The 18693-nt window shown below is 44.3% G+C and overlaps 1 protein-coding gene across 1 annotated transcript in view; it reads left to right on the forward strand.

Annotated features, from left to right (window-relative positions):
* Ftsj1 (FtsJ RNA 2'-O-methyltransferase 1) overlaps positions 1-11028 on the forward strand; it is a 16211-nt gene extending 5183 nt beyond the window's left edge. The window contains 9 exon segments of the mRNA XM_017800458.2: positions 1403-1455; positions 1534-1587; positions 1674-1776; positions 1880-1963; positions 2589-2692; positions 2779-2912; positions 2914-2974; positions 3204-3246; positions 10951-11028. Coding sequence (XP_017655947.1) covers positions 1403-1455; positions 1534-1587; positions 1674-1776; positions 1880-1963; positions 2589-2692; positions 2779-2912; positions 2914-2974; positions 3204-3236 — 626 coding nt within the window. The 3' untranslated portion in view covers positions 3237-3246; positions 10951-11028.
* The last annotated feature ends 7665 nt before the right edge of the window (positions 11029-18693 follow it).

An 18693-nucleotide genomic window follows, 5' to 3' on the forward strand; every position in this document is an offset into this window, starting at 1 on the left:
AGGGAGACCCTGTCTCAAAAAGACCAAAAAATAAATAAATTAATTAATTAATTAATAAACAAATCCGAAAAGTGGTAGATACTATGGGGAAGTTACTTGAAACAGGGAAGTGAAAAACGTATGTGTTGGGATTTTAAATAAAGCTGACAAAGCCAGGCACACCTTTAATCCCAGCACTCAGGAGGCAGAGGCAGGCAGGATCTCTATGAGATCCAGGCCAACCTGGTCTACAAGGTGAGTTGTAGACCAGCCGGGGAAACAAATCCGAAAAGTGGTAGATACTATGGGGAAGTTACTTGAAACAGGGAAGTGAAAAACGTATGTGTTGGGATTTTAAATAAAGCTGACAAAGCCAGGCACACCTTTAATCCCAGCACTCAGGAGGCAGAGGCAGGCAGGATCTCTATGAGATCCAGGCCAACCTGGTCTACAAGGTGAGTTGTAGACCAGCCGGGGCTACAGGGAGACCCTGTCTCAAAAAGACCAAAAAATAAATAAATTTAAATAATAAAGTTGTCAAGAGAGGCTTCATTGACTTAACACCAGAGACCTAAAAAGGAGGTGAGAGAGAGCCAGATATGACTGGAGCAAGAATAAGCCAGGAAAAGCTCCAGACCATGCAGAAGCCCTGAGGCAGGAAGGTGCTTAGTATAAGTGAAGAGTAATAAAATCAGTGTTGTTGGGACGGCAAGGTGAAAAGTGGTAGGAAATAATTTTAGAGAATTGACAGGGACCAGATGCTGCTGGGTCATAGGTGAAGGTGTTGCTCTTGATACTGAGATGAGAACCCAGAGAAAACCTTCAGGGTTGTGGACCAAAGACCCCTGACTGGGGTCGTGACTAGATCCCTCAGGCTGCTTGAACAGTGTGAGGGGCAGAGGTGGAAGCAGGGACTCCAGGAGGAGGATACTGCGGTAGCTCAGATGAATGATTGATAGCAGTGGTGGCAGTTGTGGCTGGCAAGGAAAGAAGGGTTGCTTTTTTAAAAGCAGATCTGCGACAATGGGGGCAGGGGAGGACCAGGATAATAGGGACTAAAGATTTTGGCCTGAATAACTGGAAGAGTTGGGTAGGCTGAGGAAGATGGTAAGAGGAGGTGGAAGGGAGAGTGGAAGTTTGGCTTTGGGCTTGTTGAGCCTGTGGGGCTACTCTATAAAGCTGAGAGGCACCATCTTGGCTAGAGGTGAAAATGCTAGTGCTGCTTGTGAGTGAAGTTATTTCCAGAATTGAAATGACTTCCCAGGGTCTAGGAGCTCAGGGTCCAAATCCAGTTGGCAGGTAGTACTCTGTATACAGAACCTTAGCAGAGGGCCGGGGAAGCATTGTCTTTAATTTTCTAATCTCTCATACAAGAAGACACGTTGAATCAGAGGGTCCCCTAATGCTATTCTTCTCACCACAGTCACTGGCCTCCATGATGTCGATGAATATATGCAGGCCCAGCTTCTCCTAGCTGTGAGTAACCCTGGCCGCCCATGCCCTCCTTTGGCCCTCTTGGCTGCCTCCGCCATAACCATCTTGTCCTGTTCACAGGCTCTCAACATTGCTACACACGTCTTGAAGCCAGGGGGCTGCTTTGTAGCCAAGGTAAGCCTTGGGGAACCTGGGTAAGTGTTGAGAAAGATCTCTGAGGGTCACCCATATCGCTCCATCTCGACTTACCCAACCTACAGATATTCCGAGGCCGGGATGTGACTCTGCTCTACAGCCAGCTGCGTGTCTTCTTCTCCAGTGTACTCTGTGCCAAGCCCAAGAGCAGCCGGAACTCCAGCATTGGTCAGTCGGGTGGAGACCTGACAGGCAAGAGGGTGCTCAGACGTGTGTCTGCACAGAGTTGTGATGGCGGGCATTCACCCCTCACTGCATCTTCTCCCCACAGAGGCCTTCACTGTTTGTCAGGGTTATGACCCTCCTGAGGGCTTTGTGCCAGACCTCACCAAACCCCTGCTGGACCACTCATACGGTGAGAGCCAGAGCTAGTGGCCCATTCCTGGGGGAAATGCCCCAGCCACATGTGCTTGATGTGTCATAGGAGCCCTCAACCTCAGTGCTCTGGTGGCAGCTCTACCCCCTTGGGAATATGCGGTACTAGTAAAGGGAGCTTCAGCTCAGATAGCCCTCTGGTGGTAGCTCTTGGTCCTGGTGGAAATTCTGTTGGAACAGGTAGTCCTAAGCCCTTACACAGGGAAGATCCCAACTATCTATCCTAGGAAAACCCTCAGGTAGAAAACTTAGCTGTGTTAAATGCCGCGCCCCCCCCCCATGCAGGTACCTTACCCATAGGGAGCAGAGACAGTGTCTGCCTGTATAGATTCCATTCAAGTCAGACAAGGTCCAGACAGCATGTGCTAGAATGCCAGATGGCCATGAGTGCAATGAAAACCCATACAAGAGACTGACATTTTTGAAGTAGTAGTCAGGCAAGCAAGCCCCCTAAGGAGGTGATCTGTACCAGAGAACCAGTTGCCAATGGAACAGTGGGGGATGTGTGAGTGTGGCTGGGCAATGTGTGGGAAAGATCAGCCTTCTGTGCTGCAGCCTCTGTCATGTCTAGCCTCGCCCTGATCTTCTCTCTGCATTTTTCTAAGATTCAGATTTCAACCAGCTGGATGGTCCCATCCGTATTATTGTGCCCTTTGTGACCTGTGGGGACCTTAGCGCCTATGATTCAGACCGAAGTTACCCACTGAATGTGAGTATCAAACCAGCAAGGAGATGGATGAAGGAGGCTGTTGCAAGTTCTCAGATCCTCACCATGTCTCCTCTCATGTCCCACAGCTAGAGGATGGCTCTGAATACAAGTATACTCCACCGACACAGCCCCCCATCTCACCCCCATACCAAGAGGCCTGTAAGATGAAAAAGAAGGGGCAGTTGGCAAAGGAGCTCCACCCCCAAGAATGCCCCATCAGCAGTGGACATGTTGCCCCAGCCCCTGGCTGTCCCTCAGCACCATTCCCTGTTGGCCCCCAAGGTATGGATGTGCCCCTGAGCCCACCCTGACCCCTTCCCAATGTGCCTCTTTCTGCCCTGACTGACAGGGTTCCTCTTTCCTGCCTCACTACAACTATAAGAATCAGTAAGTCACTGGGCATGGTGATGCACGCCTTTAGTCCCAGCACGCCGAGGCAGAGGAAGGCTGCGGATCTCTGTGCGTTCAAGGCCAGCCTGGACTACTTAAATCTCTTCTTTTTCTTGAGCAGGTAGAAGACAATGGAATGAATTGTTCACTTTAATACATTAAAGGTAAATTTACCTTTCTAAAAGTAAAGGGTACCTTTAAGAAAAAGCTCAGTGGGTTGAGGATGTAACTCAGTTTGTAGAGTTTTTGCCTAGAATGCACAAATCCCTGGGTTCAATCCCCAGTACTGCATAAAAAAGTAGGTGTAGTAGTGCCTGTAATCCTAGCACTAAGATGAGACAGGAGGATCAGAAGTTCAAGGACATCATCAGCTACATATCAGGTTTGATTTATTTTTTTTTATTTTATGAGTGTTTTGCCTCCATGTATATACTCACACTCCTGTCATGCAAAGCCTGTAAAGGCCAGAAGAGGGCGTCGGGAGCCCTGAAACTGGAGTTACAGACAGTTAGGTACCATGTGGGTGTTGGGAACCACCTGGGTCCTCTGCAAGAGCAGTCAGTGGTCTTAACCTCTGAGCCATCTCTCTAGCCCTACATCACAGGTTTGAAGCCAGCCTGGGCTACATGAGAACTTGACATTAAATTTTTCATTACATTTTATGTGTTAGGTGAAAGCAAGCATGCCATGGCATGTGTGTGGAGGTCAGAGGACAACTTACAGATGTTGATTCTCTCCTTTTACCATGTGGTGGGTCCTAGGAATCTAACTCAGGTTGTCATACTTGGCAGCAAGCACCTTTACCCACTGAACCATCTTGCCAGTCCTTTTTTTTCCTTTTTTAAGATATGGTCTTATTATGTGGCCCAGACTGGTCTCAAACTCCAGGACTCAGATAGTTTGCTCCCTTCAGCCTTCCAAGTAGCTGGAATAACAGGTACTAATTGTTGCATCTAGCTGTTTCACTTTGAGGTTATAGCTATAGCTTTATGCTATAGCTCAGAGGTAGAGCATTTGCCTAGCCTGGGTGAGGCCCTGAATTCAGTCCCCAGCACTAAATAAATAAATAAGTGGGTGGGTGGGTGGATGGATGGATGGATGGAGATGGATATATTTTATCTTTGAAATGTTTCATCCACTTGTAAAATTTCAGTCAACAGCCAAGCCTGGTGGTACAGGCCTATAGTCTCTTCATTCAAGAGTCTGAGGCAGGATGTTCACCTGTTCAAGGCTAGTTTAGACCACACAGTGACTCTATCTTTTAAAAAATGTTTTTCTGCTGGCGACACAGGTGCACTTACTTACATGCAGGCATAACACTCATACACATAAAATTAAAATAATAAAATATTTTTTAAATATTTTTTAAAAAATGTTTTTGTGCTGGTTAGAGTGCTTGCTTTTCATTTGCAAGGCCCTAAGTTTAATCCTCAGTACTCCTAAAGAAACCAAACAAAAACATCAGGGGCTGGAATGTAGTTCAGTTGGTAGAGTGCTTGCCTAGGATGCACAAAGTCCTGGGATCAATCCCTAGCACTGCATTAACTGGATTTGGTGGCCCATACTTAGGTATGGTAAGACGTTCAGAAGTACAAGTCATCCTTAGCTACATAGCAACTTTGAGGACAGCCTGAGCTACATGAGACCCTGTCTTAAATAAAAACGAAGTTTTTTTTTCAATCAGTGAATATTTAATAAGCATCTATTGTATGCTTAGAACGGAGAATTTTCATATTGAGGCATCTGGTAAATATTGAGTATGAAGCCGGGTATGGTAGCGCACGCCTTTAATTCCAGCACTTTCGAGGCAGAGGCAGGCAGATCTCTGTGAGTTCAAGGCCATCCAGGTCTACATAGTGAGTTCCAGGACAGCTGGGACTACAGGGAGACCCTGTCTCAAAAAGACCAAAAAAATACATAGAGAGAGTATGTACTTCCAGGCATTATTTTAGGTTTAGAGATACAGCAGGAAACAAAGCCTTTGAGTTTATACACTGTAGCTTATATTTGGCTATATTTACATATCTTGCAATGTGCTACAAAATAACAGCTTTGTCAAAAAGGACCACATATTGTATGGGTCTCATAGGAAATCTTATAGTCTAGTGGCATTTGTGTTTGTGTAAGTACACTCTGATGTTCACATAGTGACAAAATAACCTAAGGATGTTTCTCAGTGTGACCCTTTTACTAAAATGTATGGCTGTATAATATGTAAAATAGTCTATGAAAGGTAGGAAATAGTAAAGCAGAATGAAGAACATCAGAAAATGTAGGCATAGCTGTTTGAAGTTTTTAAAAGTGTTGTCTGGGAAGAGCTGTCTGAGGTAAATGTTTAAACAAAGACCTGAAACCACTGACAGAATTCCATGGGTTTATCTAGGGGAAGAGCATTCCAGACAGTGAACCACACCAAGTTCCAAAGGTGAAACTGCCTGATATGGTAGAAAAGAGCCAGATCCAGGTGTGGTGGAGCACGCCTTTAGTCCCTTTGAGATTAAAGCTTGGTCTACATAGGGAGTTCCAGGCCAGCTGGGGCTACACAAGGATATCAAAAAAGATAAAGGCATCTTAAAATACTGAAACAAGGGGAGCCTGTAGAGCTGGTTCGGTGGTTAAGAGCACTAACTACTCTTTCAGCAGACCCAAGCTCAGTTCCCAGCACCCACATGGCAGCTAATAGTCGTCCTTAATTCCAGTTCCTGGGGGTCTGATGCCGTCTTCTGGCCTCTGTGGGCATTGCATGACATGGGTGCACTTACATGGAGGCAAACACTCATACACATAAATAAATCAAAAAAATTTTTAATTGAAACAGACTGGTTGTGATGATACATGCCTTTAATCCCAGCGCTCAGGAGGCAGAGGCAGGTGAATCTCTGTGAATTTAAGGCTAGCCAGGGCTAATGAAACCTTGTCTCAAAAAAAATGAGCTAGGTATAGTGGCACACGTCTTTAATCTCAGCACTGGGGAGGCAGAAGAGGCAAGCGGATCTCTGAGATGGAGGCCAGCCTCATCTACATAGCAAGTTCCAGGCCAGCTGGGGCTAAAGGGACATGCTGTCTCAAAACAATATCCAAAATAAAATAAAATATAAAATAAATTGAAACAGGGCTTGGTGTAGCTCAGTAGTAGGGTGTTTACTTGGTTTCATCACTGACAGCATATTTATTTTTTAAAATTGAAGCTGCACATCACAGTAGAAGATAATCATAATTCTTATGTATGGTGTCCTTAGTATTAAGAAAGTCCTATAGAGGCCCACTCCACAAGATGGAACGCTGCCTGGCACTGTTATTGGGGCTAAGATCCTATGGCTAAATAGATCATAGGCCCTAGGGGAGAACCTACTACTGTTAATCTGCTAAATGAATGCAGTATTAAGCTGAGTTTGAATGACTTGCCTTCCATACCCATAGAGTAGTGCATCTCTCAGCCCTCATCAGAGAAGCTTCTTGGAGTAGATGGCAAATAACACAGACCCACAACTGTTCAACATGCGGAAAATAAGAGGCTGTAGAGTGCTTAGCCCTAAATGGGACATCTGTGTCACACCTCTCCCCCCAAGGCTCAGGGGTGGCTTTGGAAGAGGAAGCATAAAGATTGTAAGAGCCAGAGATGGTGGATGAATACAGCAAAACCTTTTTTCGGGCACAACAGGGCAGTTAGTTGCACATGGCAACTCACTGCAGTTGACAACATGCACAAGCTCTGCTCAAACTCAAGGCACATAAAATCCCAGTGTGGAGGGAAAGGTGGCACTAGCAATTGGTAACTGCTGCGAGAAAAACAGTTTTCTCTAAGCGTGTGATTCATGGTAGGTATCGGGATGGCCTCACATCTAAGAGTATTAAAATATTAAGGAGAAAAAAATATTAAGGAGAAAAAATAGTAGCACACACCTGTTATCCCAGCACTCAGGAGACTAAAACAGGAAGGTTGTGAGCATGAAGCCAAACTGAGCATATGGAATCCATCTCAAGCTATGGCTAAGGATGTAGCTCAGTGATAGAGCACTTGCCTACCATGTGTGAAGCCACCAGCACTGCAAAAAAATTTAAAATCTTTCTTAAGACTGGGCCTGGTGGTGCATGCCTTTAACCCCAGCACTCAGGAGGCAGAGGCAGGCTGATCTCTGAGTTAAAGGCCAGCCTGATCTACATAGTGAGTTCCAGGTAAGCTGGGGCTACAGGGAGACCCTGTCTCAAAAAGACCAAAAAAAAATCTTATAAATAAAAAATGAGACAAAAGCATGAGAATAGCCAGTAAGTATATAAAGCTGTTCATTTAGAAAATGCAAAAAAGTTTAAAAAAAGATTAAGTATCTGGAAGAATATACAATAATTGGAACCTTCACCCACAACAGTAGGGTCATATTGTCACCTCTGGAAGATTAAATACTGTCTACTAAAGCTGTGTATGCCAGTTGCACTTCTTTTTAAAAATATTTTTTTTTTGGTCTTTTTGAGATAGGGTCTCCCTGTAGTCCCAGCAGTCCTGGAACTCACTATATAGACCAGGCTGGCCTTGAATTCACAGAGATCCATCTGCCTCTGCCTCCCTAGTGCTGGGATTAAAAGTGTGTGCCACCATGCCCAGCTGGTCACCTTTTTGGGGGGGATAGGGTTTCACTATGTAGATCAGGCTGGCCTTGGACTCACAGAGATCCGCCTGCCTCTGCCTCCCAAGTGCTGGGATTAAAGGTGTGCACCACCATGCCCAGCAAAAATATTTTTAAAGGAAAAAATTAGTCTAGGCCTTTTCGGAGACTAGGTCTCCCTATAGTTCCAGCTGGCCTGGAACTCCCAGAGATCCACCTACTTCTCCCTCCCAAGTGCTGGGATTAATGGCATGAACAACCATGCCCAGCCAAAAAAAATGTTTGTTTTATTTTATGTGTATGAGTATTTTGCCTGCAGATAAAAGTGTACCATCTGCATGTCTGGTGCCCATGGAAGTCAGATAAGGTCATCAGATCCCCTGGAAATGAAGTTAGGGATAGGTGTTAGCAGCCATGGAAAAGCAACAAGTACCCTTAACACTGAGCCATCTCTCCAGCCCCATATAATAGTAATTTTGGCCAGGTGTGGTGGTGCACACTTTTAATCCAGCAGGCAGAGGCAGGGGAATCTCTTTGAGATCAAACCAGCCTGATCTACATAGCAAGTTCCAGGCCAGCTGGGAGACCTTCTCAAAAAGACAAAAAAAAAATTTATTCTTTCAGAAATTCATATAAGGTATTTGATAATATTCACCACCACCCCTATTCCTCCCATATCCACCCCTTCCAATGGTATGTCTTTTGGGGGGGGCGGTCTTTTTTGAGACAGGGTTTCCCTGTAGCCCCAGCCAACCTGGAACTCACTGTGTAGACCAGGCTGGCCTTGAACTCACAGCAATCCGCCTGCCTCTGCATCCAAAGTGCTGGGATTAAAGGCATGCACCACCATGCCTGGCTGTATGCCCTCTTTTTTAAATAGCCCACTGTGTCCCATTTGTGCTGCCCATATACTTGGGTGTGGGGCCATCTGCTGGGGCATGATCAACCTATCGAGAGCCATACCCTTTAAGAAAACTAACTCTTCTCCCCCAGAAGCCATCAATGGTCAGTAGCTACTCAGGAGTGGAGCTCATGAGCCCCTCCCCTCTCCATTCTGGAATGTTGACTGGCTTGATCTTGTGTAGACAACTACTGATAATTAGTTTATGAATGCAGAAGCCCTGTCATATCTAGAAGATACTACTCTTACAGTCTTTCTGTCCCCTTTTCTGTGATGGTCCTTAAGCCTTGGGAGGGAGGATAATACAGATGACCCATCAATGGCTGAGCACTCCACTTAATACTTACTCTCTGCACTTTGATCAGCTGTGAATTTCTGCATTAACCGCCATCCAACTGCTCAAAGAAACTTCTCTGATGAGGTCTAAGAGCTGCAATGATCTTCAAATTTTACAGTTTCATTTTTTGCCAATTACACATCTAAGAAATTAGTTCTAGGGCCAGCAAGATGGCTCAGGAGGTAAAGGCACTTGCCACCAAACCTGATGAACTGAGTTCAACATTGTGGAATGAGAGAACTGACTCCCACAAGTTGTGCTCTACATTTACGCATACATAGACTCAATAAATAAATGTAAAAAAATGTTTTAAAAGAAATTAGTTCTAGGGGGCTGGAGAGATGGCTCAGTGGTTAAGAGCACTGACTGCTCTTGCAGAGGACCCGGGTTCAATTCCCAACACCCACATGGTGGCTACAAACCTTCCTTAACTCCAGTTCCAGAGGAATCCTAAGCTCTTGTCTGACCTCCATGGCACTGCATGACATGGGTGCACTCACATACATGCAGGCAATACACTCATACACATAAAATGAAAATAATATATTTAAAAAAGAAAAAAATTAGTTCTGGGGGAGCTGGAGAGATGGCTCAGCAGTTAAGAGCATTGGCTGCTCTTGCAGAGGACCCGGGTTTGATTCCCAGCACCTACATGGTGGCTAACAACTGTCTAGTTCCAGGGGAATTTGATGCCTTCTGACCTCTGTAGGCATTGCCCAATACTGGTGCACTTGCATACATGCAGGCAATATACACATAAAATAAAATTTAAAAAAGAGTTCTAGAGAAAGAGGGGGCAGAAAGATTGTAAGAGCCGGGGTGGTGCAAGACTAGAAGGAAAGAGAGTCTTCCAGGCTTCTGGGAACTTGCTAATATGAAATTAAAGCAACAGTGACAGTATGTACAAGACCCATGCAAACTTAATCAGACAAAAACCCAGCATAGAACTGGGGAAATGGACAGGAGGCCTCAACCTTAGCCAAAGAACTATTGGCAGCCAGTCACTGCTGGGTGAGGGAGAGTTAGTCTTCTATGAGGGAGTGATGCTAGATAGGTTGAACAAGCTCCAGTGGACGAACTCACACCAAGGGACATCTGGGTACAAAAATTTGACTGGATAGACCTTAACATATATGACAATGCATGAAATCCAGTGGGCAGGCTGGGGGGCAGAGGGGCTGGGGGACTGTAAATAGGGGAAGGGGGGCCTCAATATGATTTAGATGTATTGTATGAAATGCACAAAATTTCAAGAAAAAATAGACATTTTAGGGACTGGAGAGATGGCTCAGTGGTTAAGAACAAGTTCAGCTCCAAACACCCACATGGCAGGTAACAACCATCTGTAACTACAACTCCAGGGAATCCAGCAACTAACCTCTGCAGACATTGCACAACATGGATGTACTTATATACATGCAGGCAATATAGTCATACATAAAATAAAAATAATAAATATTAAACATGGGGCTGGAGAGATGGCTCAGCAGTTAAGAGCACTGACAGCTCTTGCAGGGTACATGGGTTTGATTCCCAGCACCCACATGGTGGCTACAAACCGTTTTTAACTCCAGGTCCAGGGTAATCTGAAGCTCTCTTCTGACCTCTGAGGCATTGCACGACATGGGTGCACTCACATAGATGCAGGCAATAAAGAAACAAAAAAAGGTTTATAGCAGCACTGTTGCACAACATTAAATCAAAGTCTGTTCACAATGAACTACATAGCAATGAGAATGAAAATACAGTTACATGAAATAGCACTTTATAGTTAATCTGAATATATACTTTATGCATTTTTCATGTCATAGTTTGCAGTAAAAGAAAGGTCACAAAAACATTAGCAGTTTAGTGAGCAGTGATTACAGTAGAAGTTGGTACTTTGTTTTGGTGGCCATGCTGGAGAGATAACACAGGCCTTGCACATGTTAGCTATGCACTGTACCACTGAGCTAACTCGAAGCCTCTGGAAATATGTATTTTGTTTGTTTGTTTGTTTAAAACTTTCTTTTTCTGTACCCATTGTTAGCTAACAAACTAATACAACTCAGAAAAACAGAACACGGGTTGATGAACTTGTTTGCAAATACCATCGATTGAGGCCGAACAAACAAGCCCAGAGCAGGACTCTGCAACAACTCACAAATACAAACAGCACAGAAGTCTGCTGCACTGCAGGAGGAATCTTCTTCCAGGGCGCGCGGATGAGACCAGGGGACCAATCCCTGCACCGCAACTCTCCAGGTGTGCCCGCGCACACCACGCAAGGGCGCCCAGCACGCGCACCATAAGGGATCTCCATGAACTTGATGGAGGAAGAGTTACATCATTATTTTCATTAATATAACTGAAAATTAGCTTTATTCCCAGTTATAAACACTGGCAATAAATCACAGCAGTAAAAGTAGTACCTGTAATTTTCCTACTAGTGCAAGTCATTTTTTTATAGTACAGTTGTACAGGCATCTGAAATATTATTCGTATTTCTCATCACTTTGGATAATAGCAGATTTTCTAAGTTGATCCTATAATTTAAAAATCCCAATTTCATTTCAAAAAACAATATAACAATCCCATTTACTCTTGTGTCCTAATTTTTATTTTTTGCCCTTTGCTTTGTTTTGTTTTGTTTTGTTTTTGAGACGGTCATCTTGAGATCCTCCTGCCTCAGTCCCCTGAGTGCTGAGATTGTAGGCATGTGCCACCTCACCCAGGTACTGTATTCCAACTTTATATCAGTTAAATGTACAATGATAATTGTACATCTATGTAATTGGCTTTCATTATATTCCTGTGTGTTTGTAGGCCTATGCAGGTATGCTTTAAAAAAACATCCTGGGGCATGGTAACACACATAGTGAGATGCTATCTTTGAAAAAAATGAGGCACGGCGTGGTGGCACACGCCTTTGATCCCAGCACTAGGGAGGCAGAGGCAGGCTGATCTGTGAGTTCAAAGCCAGCCTGGTCTACATAGTGAATTCCAGGCTACAGGAAAAGCCTGTCTCAAAAAGTCCCAAAAAAAATGTTCAAGCCAAATATGGCAGTACTACAAACCTTTAACCCCAGTATTTTGGAGGCTGAGGCAGGAAGATTATAAATTGAGGTCAGCCTGGACTATGTGGTATCTCAAAACACAGAAAAAAAAATCTATGAAAAGTCCACAGATTTAACCAGATTCCAAAGGGTTTCTCAGAACAAATTGGTTTTGTGTGTGTGTGTGTGTGTGTGCGTGCGTGCGTGCGTGCGTGCGTGCGTGCGTGCGTGTGTGTGTGTGTGTGTGTGTGTTTGGAAAAAGAGTCTTATGTAGCCAAGTCTGGAGTCAAACTTGCTGTGTAGCTGAGGATGGCCACCTTGAAATTCTGGTCTTCCTGCATGCACCACGAGGCTTAATTTCTCCAGAACAAACTTTTTAGGTTAAGAGTCTTTCTCTCTTCACACTTGATTAGCATGTACAAGACCTTGAGTTCTAACCCTAGTACTACAAAAAAAAGAAAAGAAAAGAAATTTTCTAAAGTGTCAGGAAATCTTCCTTGACTGCAGTCCTGAATTTCTACAGCCCAGCAGGCAGTAGCTGACATGAACTCCCCCCATCCATACAGCACCATCTTCTGTGGCTTAATCCTGTGTCTTTAGAAACACCATATATAGGTGTGTCTACACTTAACTTCTGACCACACCGCTCTTTGTGACTCCAGGAATGTCTGTACCCCACTCTGTCTAGAGGTGTTCACACTACAGTGATTTAATCCATGATGAGTCTTCTCATTCAGGTTAGTGTGACCATAGGAATTTCCACTGCCCAGATTATCTGACCCCAGGAATGTATGACAGGAATGTCCATACAAAAGGCCTGTGACCACAGGTGCATCCACACCCATTATAGCACAAATCCATACAAGAGCCTGAGACACCCAACAAGTGCCCCTTTCCCAGGCTCTCTGGGTCCTAAGAGGGGTATGTCTAGAGAGTAGTGATCTAGGCCCTGAGGCCAACAGATGCTTGGCCCATTCAGTGAGCAACAAAGAGACCAATGGAGCTAGAGTAGAGTGAGTAAGAGGACCAGTGTTGGGATATGAGACCAGAGAGAACTTATAGGAGCAAGAAATATCTGAGTAAAACTGCAATAGCACAAGAACTAGCCCCAAGAATTGAGAGATGGGATTATGTAAAACTATAAAGCTTCTATTCAGCAGAAGAAAGTATCAGTAAACAGACAGCCTAGAGAATAGGAGAAAATCTTTACTAGCAATACTTAGGACAAGGAGTTCATATCTAGACTATATAAAGAATTGCAAATTTTAAATATCAAAAAAATCTGCTAATCAATAAATAATTTAATGAACCAGACAGCTCTCAAAAAAGAAATACAAGGGGCTGGAGAGATGGCTCAGCTATTAAGAGCACTTACTGCTCTTACAGAGGACCTGGGTTCAGTTCCTAGCGCCTACATGATGGCTAACAGCCCTCTTCTAGCTCTGAGGGCACTAAGCTTAAAGTGTTCAGCATCCTTAGCCATCAGAGAAATTAAAATTAAACTGCTTTGATGACTGACAAGATGGCTTAGCAGATAAAAGCATTTGCCACCAACCCTGACAACCTGAGTTCAATGCCAAGACCCACATAATAGAGAGAACTGGGGACTGGAGAGATGGCTTAGTGGTTAAGAGCACTGGCTGCTCTTGCAGAGGACCTGGGTTCAATTCCCAGCACCCACATGGTGGCTATGAACCATCCTTAACTCCAGTTCCAGGGGAATCTGAAGCCCTCAGCTGACCCCTGCGGCATTGCACAACATGGGTGCACTCACATACATGCAGGCAATACACTCATACACATAAAATAAATAAAATACTAAAAAGAGAGAGAACTGACTTCCACAAGTTGTCCTCTGACCTACATATGTGTGCCATGGCACAAGCATGCCCATACACATACACTAAATAGATAAATAAATATAAACTACTTTGAAGGGTTAGGGGTGTAGCTCAATTGGGTAGTGCTTGCCTAACATGCACAAAATCCTAGGTTCAACTCCAAGACTGCATAAACCACGCATCATAGCACATGTCTGTAATTCCATCACTGAGGAGGTAGAGGCAGATCATCTTAGGCTACAGAGGGAGTTTGAGGCCAACCCAGGCTATATATGAAACAAGTGTCTTGAAAAAGAAAACAAAAAATAAACTACTTTGAGATCCCATTTTACCTCACCCAAACTCTCATCATCAAGAAAATAAGTGACACCAGGCATGTTAGCACATGCCTTTAATAAGAGGCAGGAAGATCTCTATGATATTATGGCCAACCTGGTCTATATACAGAGTCCCAGGCCAGCTGGAGCAATAGGGAGACCCTGTATCAAAAAAAAAGAAAAAACAAATGACAGTGACTGTTGGTGAAGATGTGAGGATGTGGTGAAAGAGGAATCCTTACTGCTGGTGGGAGTGTAAACTAGTGCAGTTGCTATGGAAATCATTGTAGCAACTTCTCAAAAAACTAAGAATAAATCTTCCACATGACCCTGCTATACCACTCCTGCATGTATACCCAAAGGACTATCTAACTACAGAGGTACTTGTACATCCATGTTCATTGCTGCTCTATTCACAGTAGCCAGGAAATGGAGTTAGCCTAGATATTCATCAACATATGAATGGATAATGAAAATGTACTACATGTGCACAATAGAATTTTATTCAGCAGTAAAGAAAAATGAAATTGGCCGGACCTCATGGTACACACCTTTAATCCCAGCACTCAGGAGACAGAGGCAGGCAGAGCTCTGTGAGATTGAGGCCATCCTGGTCTACATAGTGAGTTCCAAACCAGCCTGGGCTTCAGGGAGACCCTGTCTCAAAAAGACCAAAAAACAAAAATGAAATTTGAAAAAAAAAAAAAAGATGGCACTGGGAAATATGAAGGCAGTGTCAAAAAGACAGATACCACGTACTGTCTCTTGTATGTGGATCCTAGCTTCTATTCGTTAAATATGTCTATCTAGGAGGGAGTAAGTATGGGTAAAGGCCAGGAAACTAGAAAGGAGCCCATGAAACAGGAAGAAAGAAGCTTTAAGGGTAGAGGTTTGGGAAGACAACAAAACACAGGAGATAGGAAAGTGGAAGGGGAGAATACTTGGGGTGGAAAGGTATAGTGGGGAAAGGAGGAGCAGCAAGATGGGAGAGGGGGTGGGAATCAACAAAAACTAAGTATGTATGAAAATACCATAAGGAAGCCTGTGATCTTGTAAGGTAATTTAAAGCAGGGGTGAGGGTTGTTTTGTTGGGTCTTGTGGGTCACAAAGAAGACTGACTGTTTCTCTGATATGGAATCACCCAGGGCAGGGCTCTTTGCACAGGAGGGCTACACATCTCTCATGTTGTAACAGGATCCCTCTTGGTGCTATGGGGGTGGTTACCTGACCTTTGTTTCTGTTTTTGTTTTATCAAAACCCAGAACTAAGGCTGGAAAGATGGCTCAGCAGTTAAGAGCCCTGGTTGCTCCTGCAGAGGGCCTGGGTTCAGTTCCCAGTACCCACATGGCAGCTAACAACATTCCAAAGGATCCAACGCCCTCTTCTGGCCTCCGGTCATTGCAAAACATGTGTGCAATTACACACATGCAGGCAAAACACTCATACACATAAAGTTTAAAAATTAATAAAATATTTTTTAAAACTCAGAACTTGGATGGTTATTGTGGCACATACCTGTAATCCCAACACTCGAGAGGTGGAAGCAAAAGAATGAGGAATTTGAAGTCAGCATGAGCTGCATAATGAGACCTGTCTCAAAATAAGAAAGGGCTGGAGAGCTGGCTCAGCAGGTAAAAGCACGTGGTGCTCTTACAGAGGACCCAGGTTCGGTTCCCAGCACCTACATGACAGCTAACAGCTGTTCTTAATTCCAGTTCCAGGGGATCCATTGTCCTGTGTGAACATTGCACACATGTGGTACACTTACATACATGCAGGCAAAATACTCAAAACACATAAAAACTTAAATTAAAAAAAAATTTAAGTACCCTAAATGGCACACAGGAGGCAGAAGCAGGCGGATCTCTGTGAGCTCAAGGCCAGCCTGGTCTACATAGTGAGTTCCAGGCCAGCTGGAGCTACAGGGAGACCCTGTCTCAAAAAGAAAAAGGAAAAACTACCCTAAATGGCATTCATTATGTGTAAATTCTATCACTTTAAATTATAACTTTTTTTGTCTTGAGACAGTCTCCCTGTAGCCACAGCTGGCCTGGGACTCTCTATGTAGACCAGACTGGCCTCTAACTCACAGAGATCCACCTGCCTCTGTCTCCCAAGTGTTGAGATTAAAGGTGTATGCCACCATGCCTAGCTTTACTTTGTTTTTGAGACAAGTTTTGCTGTGTAGCCCAGGTTGACCTCAAACTTGCAGATCCTCCTGTCTCAATCTCCCCAGTGCTGAGATTACAGGTGTGCACCACCATTCCTGGCTACCATACACTGTAAACCATCTCTAAGTGTGCTGGTTAGTTTTTTCCAACCTCACACAAACTAGACTCACCTAGGAAAAGGGACCCTCAACTGAAGAATTTTCCAGACCAAATTAACCTGTGGGCATGTCTGTGAGGTGTTTTCTCAATTGCTAGTTGATGTGGAAGGGCCCAGCCCACACAGGGCAGTGCCATCCCTAGCTAGGTGAACTGGAGCTGTAAGATAGGTAGCTGAGCAAGCCATGGGAAGCAAGCCAGTAAGCAGTGTTTCTCTGTGACCTCTGCTTTGGTTCCTGCCTCCAGGTTCCTGCCTTGTATTCCTGTCCTCAGTGATGGACCCTTTCCTCCCCAAATTGCTTTTGGTCATGATATTTATCACAGCAACAGAAAAGCAAACTAGAACAATAGGTTATTTACAATACTAGTACAGTGTTAACACTATGTAAGTAGATTGATACTGTATTGTGTAGGGAAAAAGACAACTGAACTGTGTCCATGTTCAGTACAGACACAACTTTTACTCTGAATGTCTCAATCTGAGATTGGTTGCATCCACAGATAAGGAACCCATGGATAATAGATGGACTGTGTTTGGAGAGTGAGCCTTTAAGGAGATAAATGAAGTCAGTCAGGCGTGGGCCTTTAGTCACAGCATAGTGAGTTCCAGGCCAACTAAGGCTACAGGGAGACTCTTGTCTCAAAAAGATCAAAAAACAAAAAAAATTAGATGAAGTCACAAGTGTAGGGTCCTAATCTGACAGGACTAATGTCCTTGTAATAAGAAGCAGAGACCACACCCTCTGTATACACACAACTAAGCCATGTGAGAACTGAACAAGAAGTTGGCTGCCTACAACTCAGGAAGAGACACCTTAGCAGAAACCAACACTACCAGCCCCTTGATCTTGGACTTCCCATCTTCTAGAACCGTGAAGAAAATAAATCTGTGTTGTTTAAGTCACCCAACCTGTGGCATTTTATTATGATGACCTGTGCAGCTAATATATCACACCGCCTTCCAGTTCCCAGGACTGATTTCAGGAGACTTGTCTTGGCCACATATGAGAAAAGGCACGCAAATGAAGGAAAAGAAATTTGCCACATCCTCATCTAGTTAAAGGTGGCTCTGGAGCTGAGAAGAGACATCAGCTCAGGGATGAAATCTATAGCATTCCTGTGTTCATGGAACATCCTCAGCCACATTGGTGGCTGAGAAAATGGAGATTTGGGGAGATTTTACAACTGCCCAGAGTTGCCTTAAAGTGCTCCACCAAACCTGGCCCATGCCAAGTTATTCTCCTACAGAATATATGTGTGGTTATATTGTGTAGTTACAGCCATTCGTGCATTAGTTCAGAACAGCAGACATAATGATGTCATCTTGGGCCTAGTGGCAGTCCAAAGGAAGGAGTAAGTGTCTAGAAAAGCTGAGTTAAATCATGGATCATAACCCATGCCTCACCAAAAAGTTCTGCCAGCTGCAGGAGCTGGGAGCCATTACCAGCTAGGCAGGGTTGGTAGACGGGAGCATCCAAAGATGATTGTGCATATATACACAAAGGTGGGTTCACATACATGTGTGCATTCCAAACTGGGTAAAGTTACTTGCATGTACACACTATGCTTCTACCTATGTGTGTGCACAGTTGTGATGCTTTTGTGCATGCATACATGATGTATGTGGTATTCATGCTTTGCTGTTTGGGGTGCTGATGTGGTTATATAAGCCAGGCGTGGTGGTGAATACCTTTGGTCCCAGCACTAGGGAGGCAGAGGCAGGTGGATCTCTGTTAGTTCAAGGTCAGCCTGGTCTACATAGTGAGTTCCAGGCCAGCTGGAGCTGTAGAGAGACCCTGTCTCAAAAAGACCAAAATCAAATATAAGTATATATTCTCTGGAGCTAAGTACAGATATGCTCAACAGATACATAGGGCCCCTAGTGAAAAGTAGTTGTGCAGTGGATGAGGGGTGCTTACACATGAGACTCCATATGCAAATGCCTATAGCCATGAGGGCTGCCTGAATGTTTGTTTCTCTGTGTTTATGTATGTGCATGCCAGAGTGTTTATACATGACTGCTCATGAATGTAGAGATGCAGAGAAGCCCACTGACTCAGGCTGGTGTCTCTAGTATATGTGTATGCATACCTCTGGGTGCCTATGCTTGTGCAACTGTAAGTAAACAGGTACATACACATGGGAACCTCTGGGAACCTGCATACAGGCATGTGTGCGTGTGTGTTTGGGTGGTGGGGGGTGCTGGGCCTAAATGAATGTGTATTCCAGGTGCCTGTAAATATGTGTGTGTA

This window comes from Nannospalax galili, unplaced genomic scaffold (assembly GCF_000622305.1).
Source record: "Nannospalax galili isolate Female #2095 unplaced genomic scaffold, S.galili_v1.0 scaffold741, whole genome shotgun sequence".
Classification (NCBI taxonomy): Eukaryota; Metazoa; Chordata; class Mammalia; order Rodentia; family Spalacidae; genus Nannospalax; species Nannospalax galili.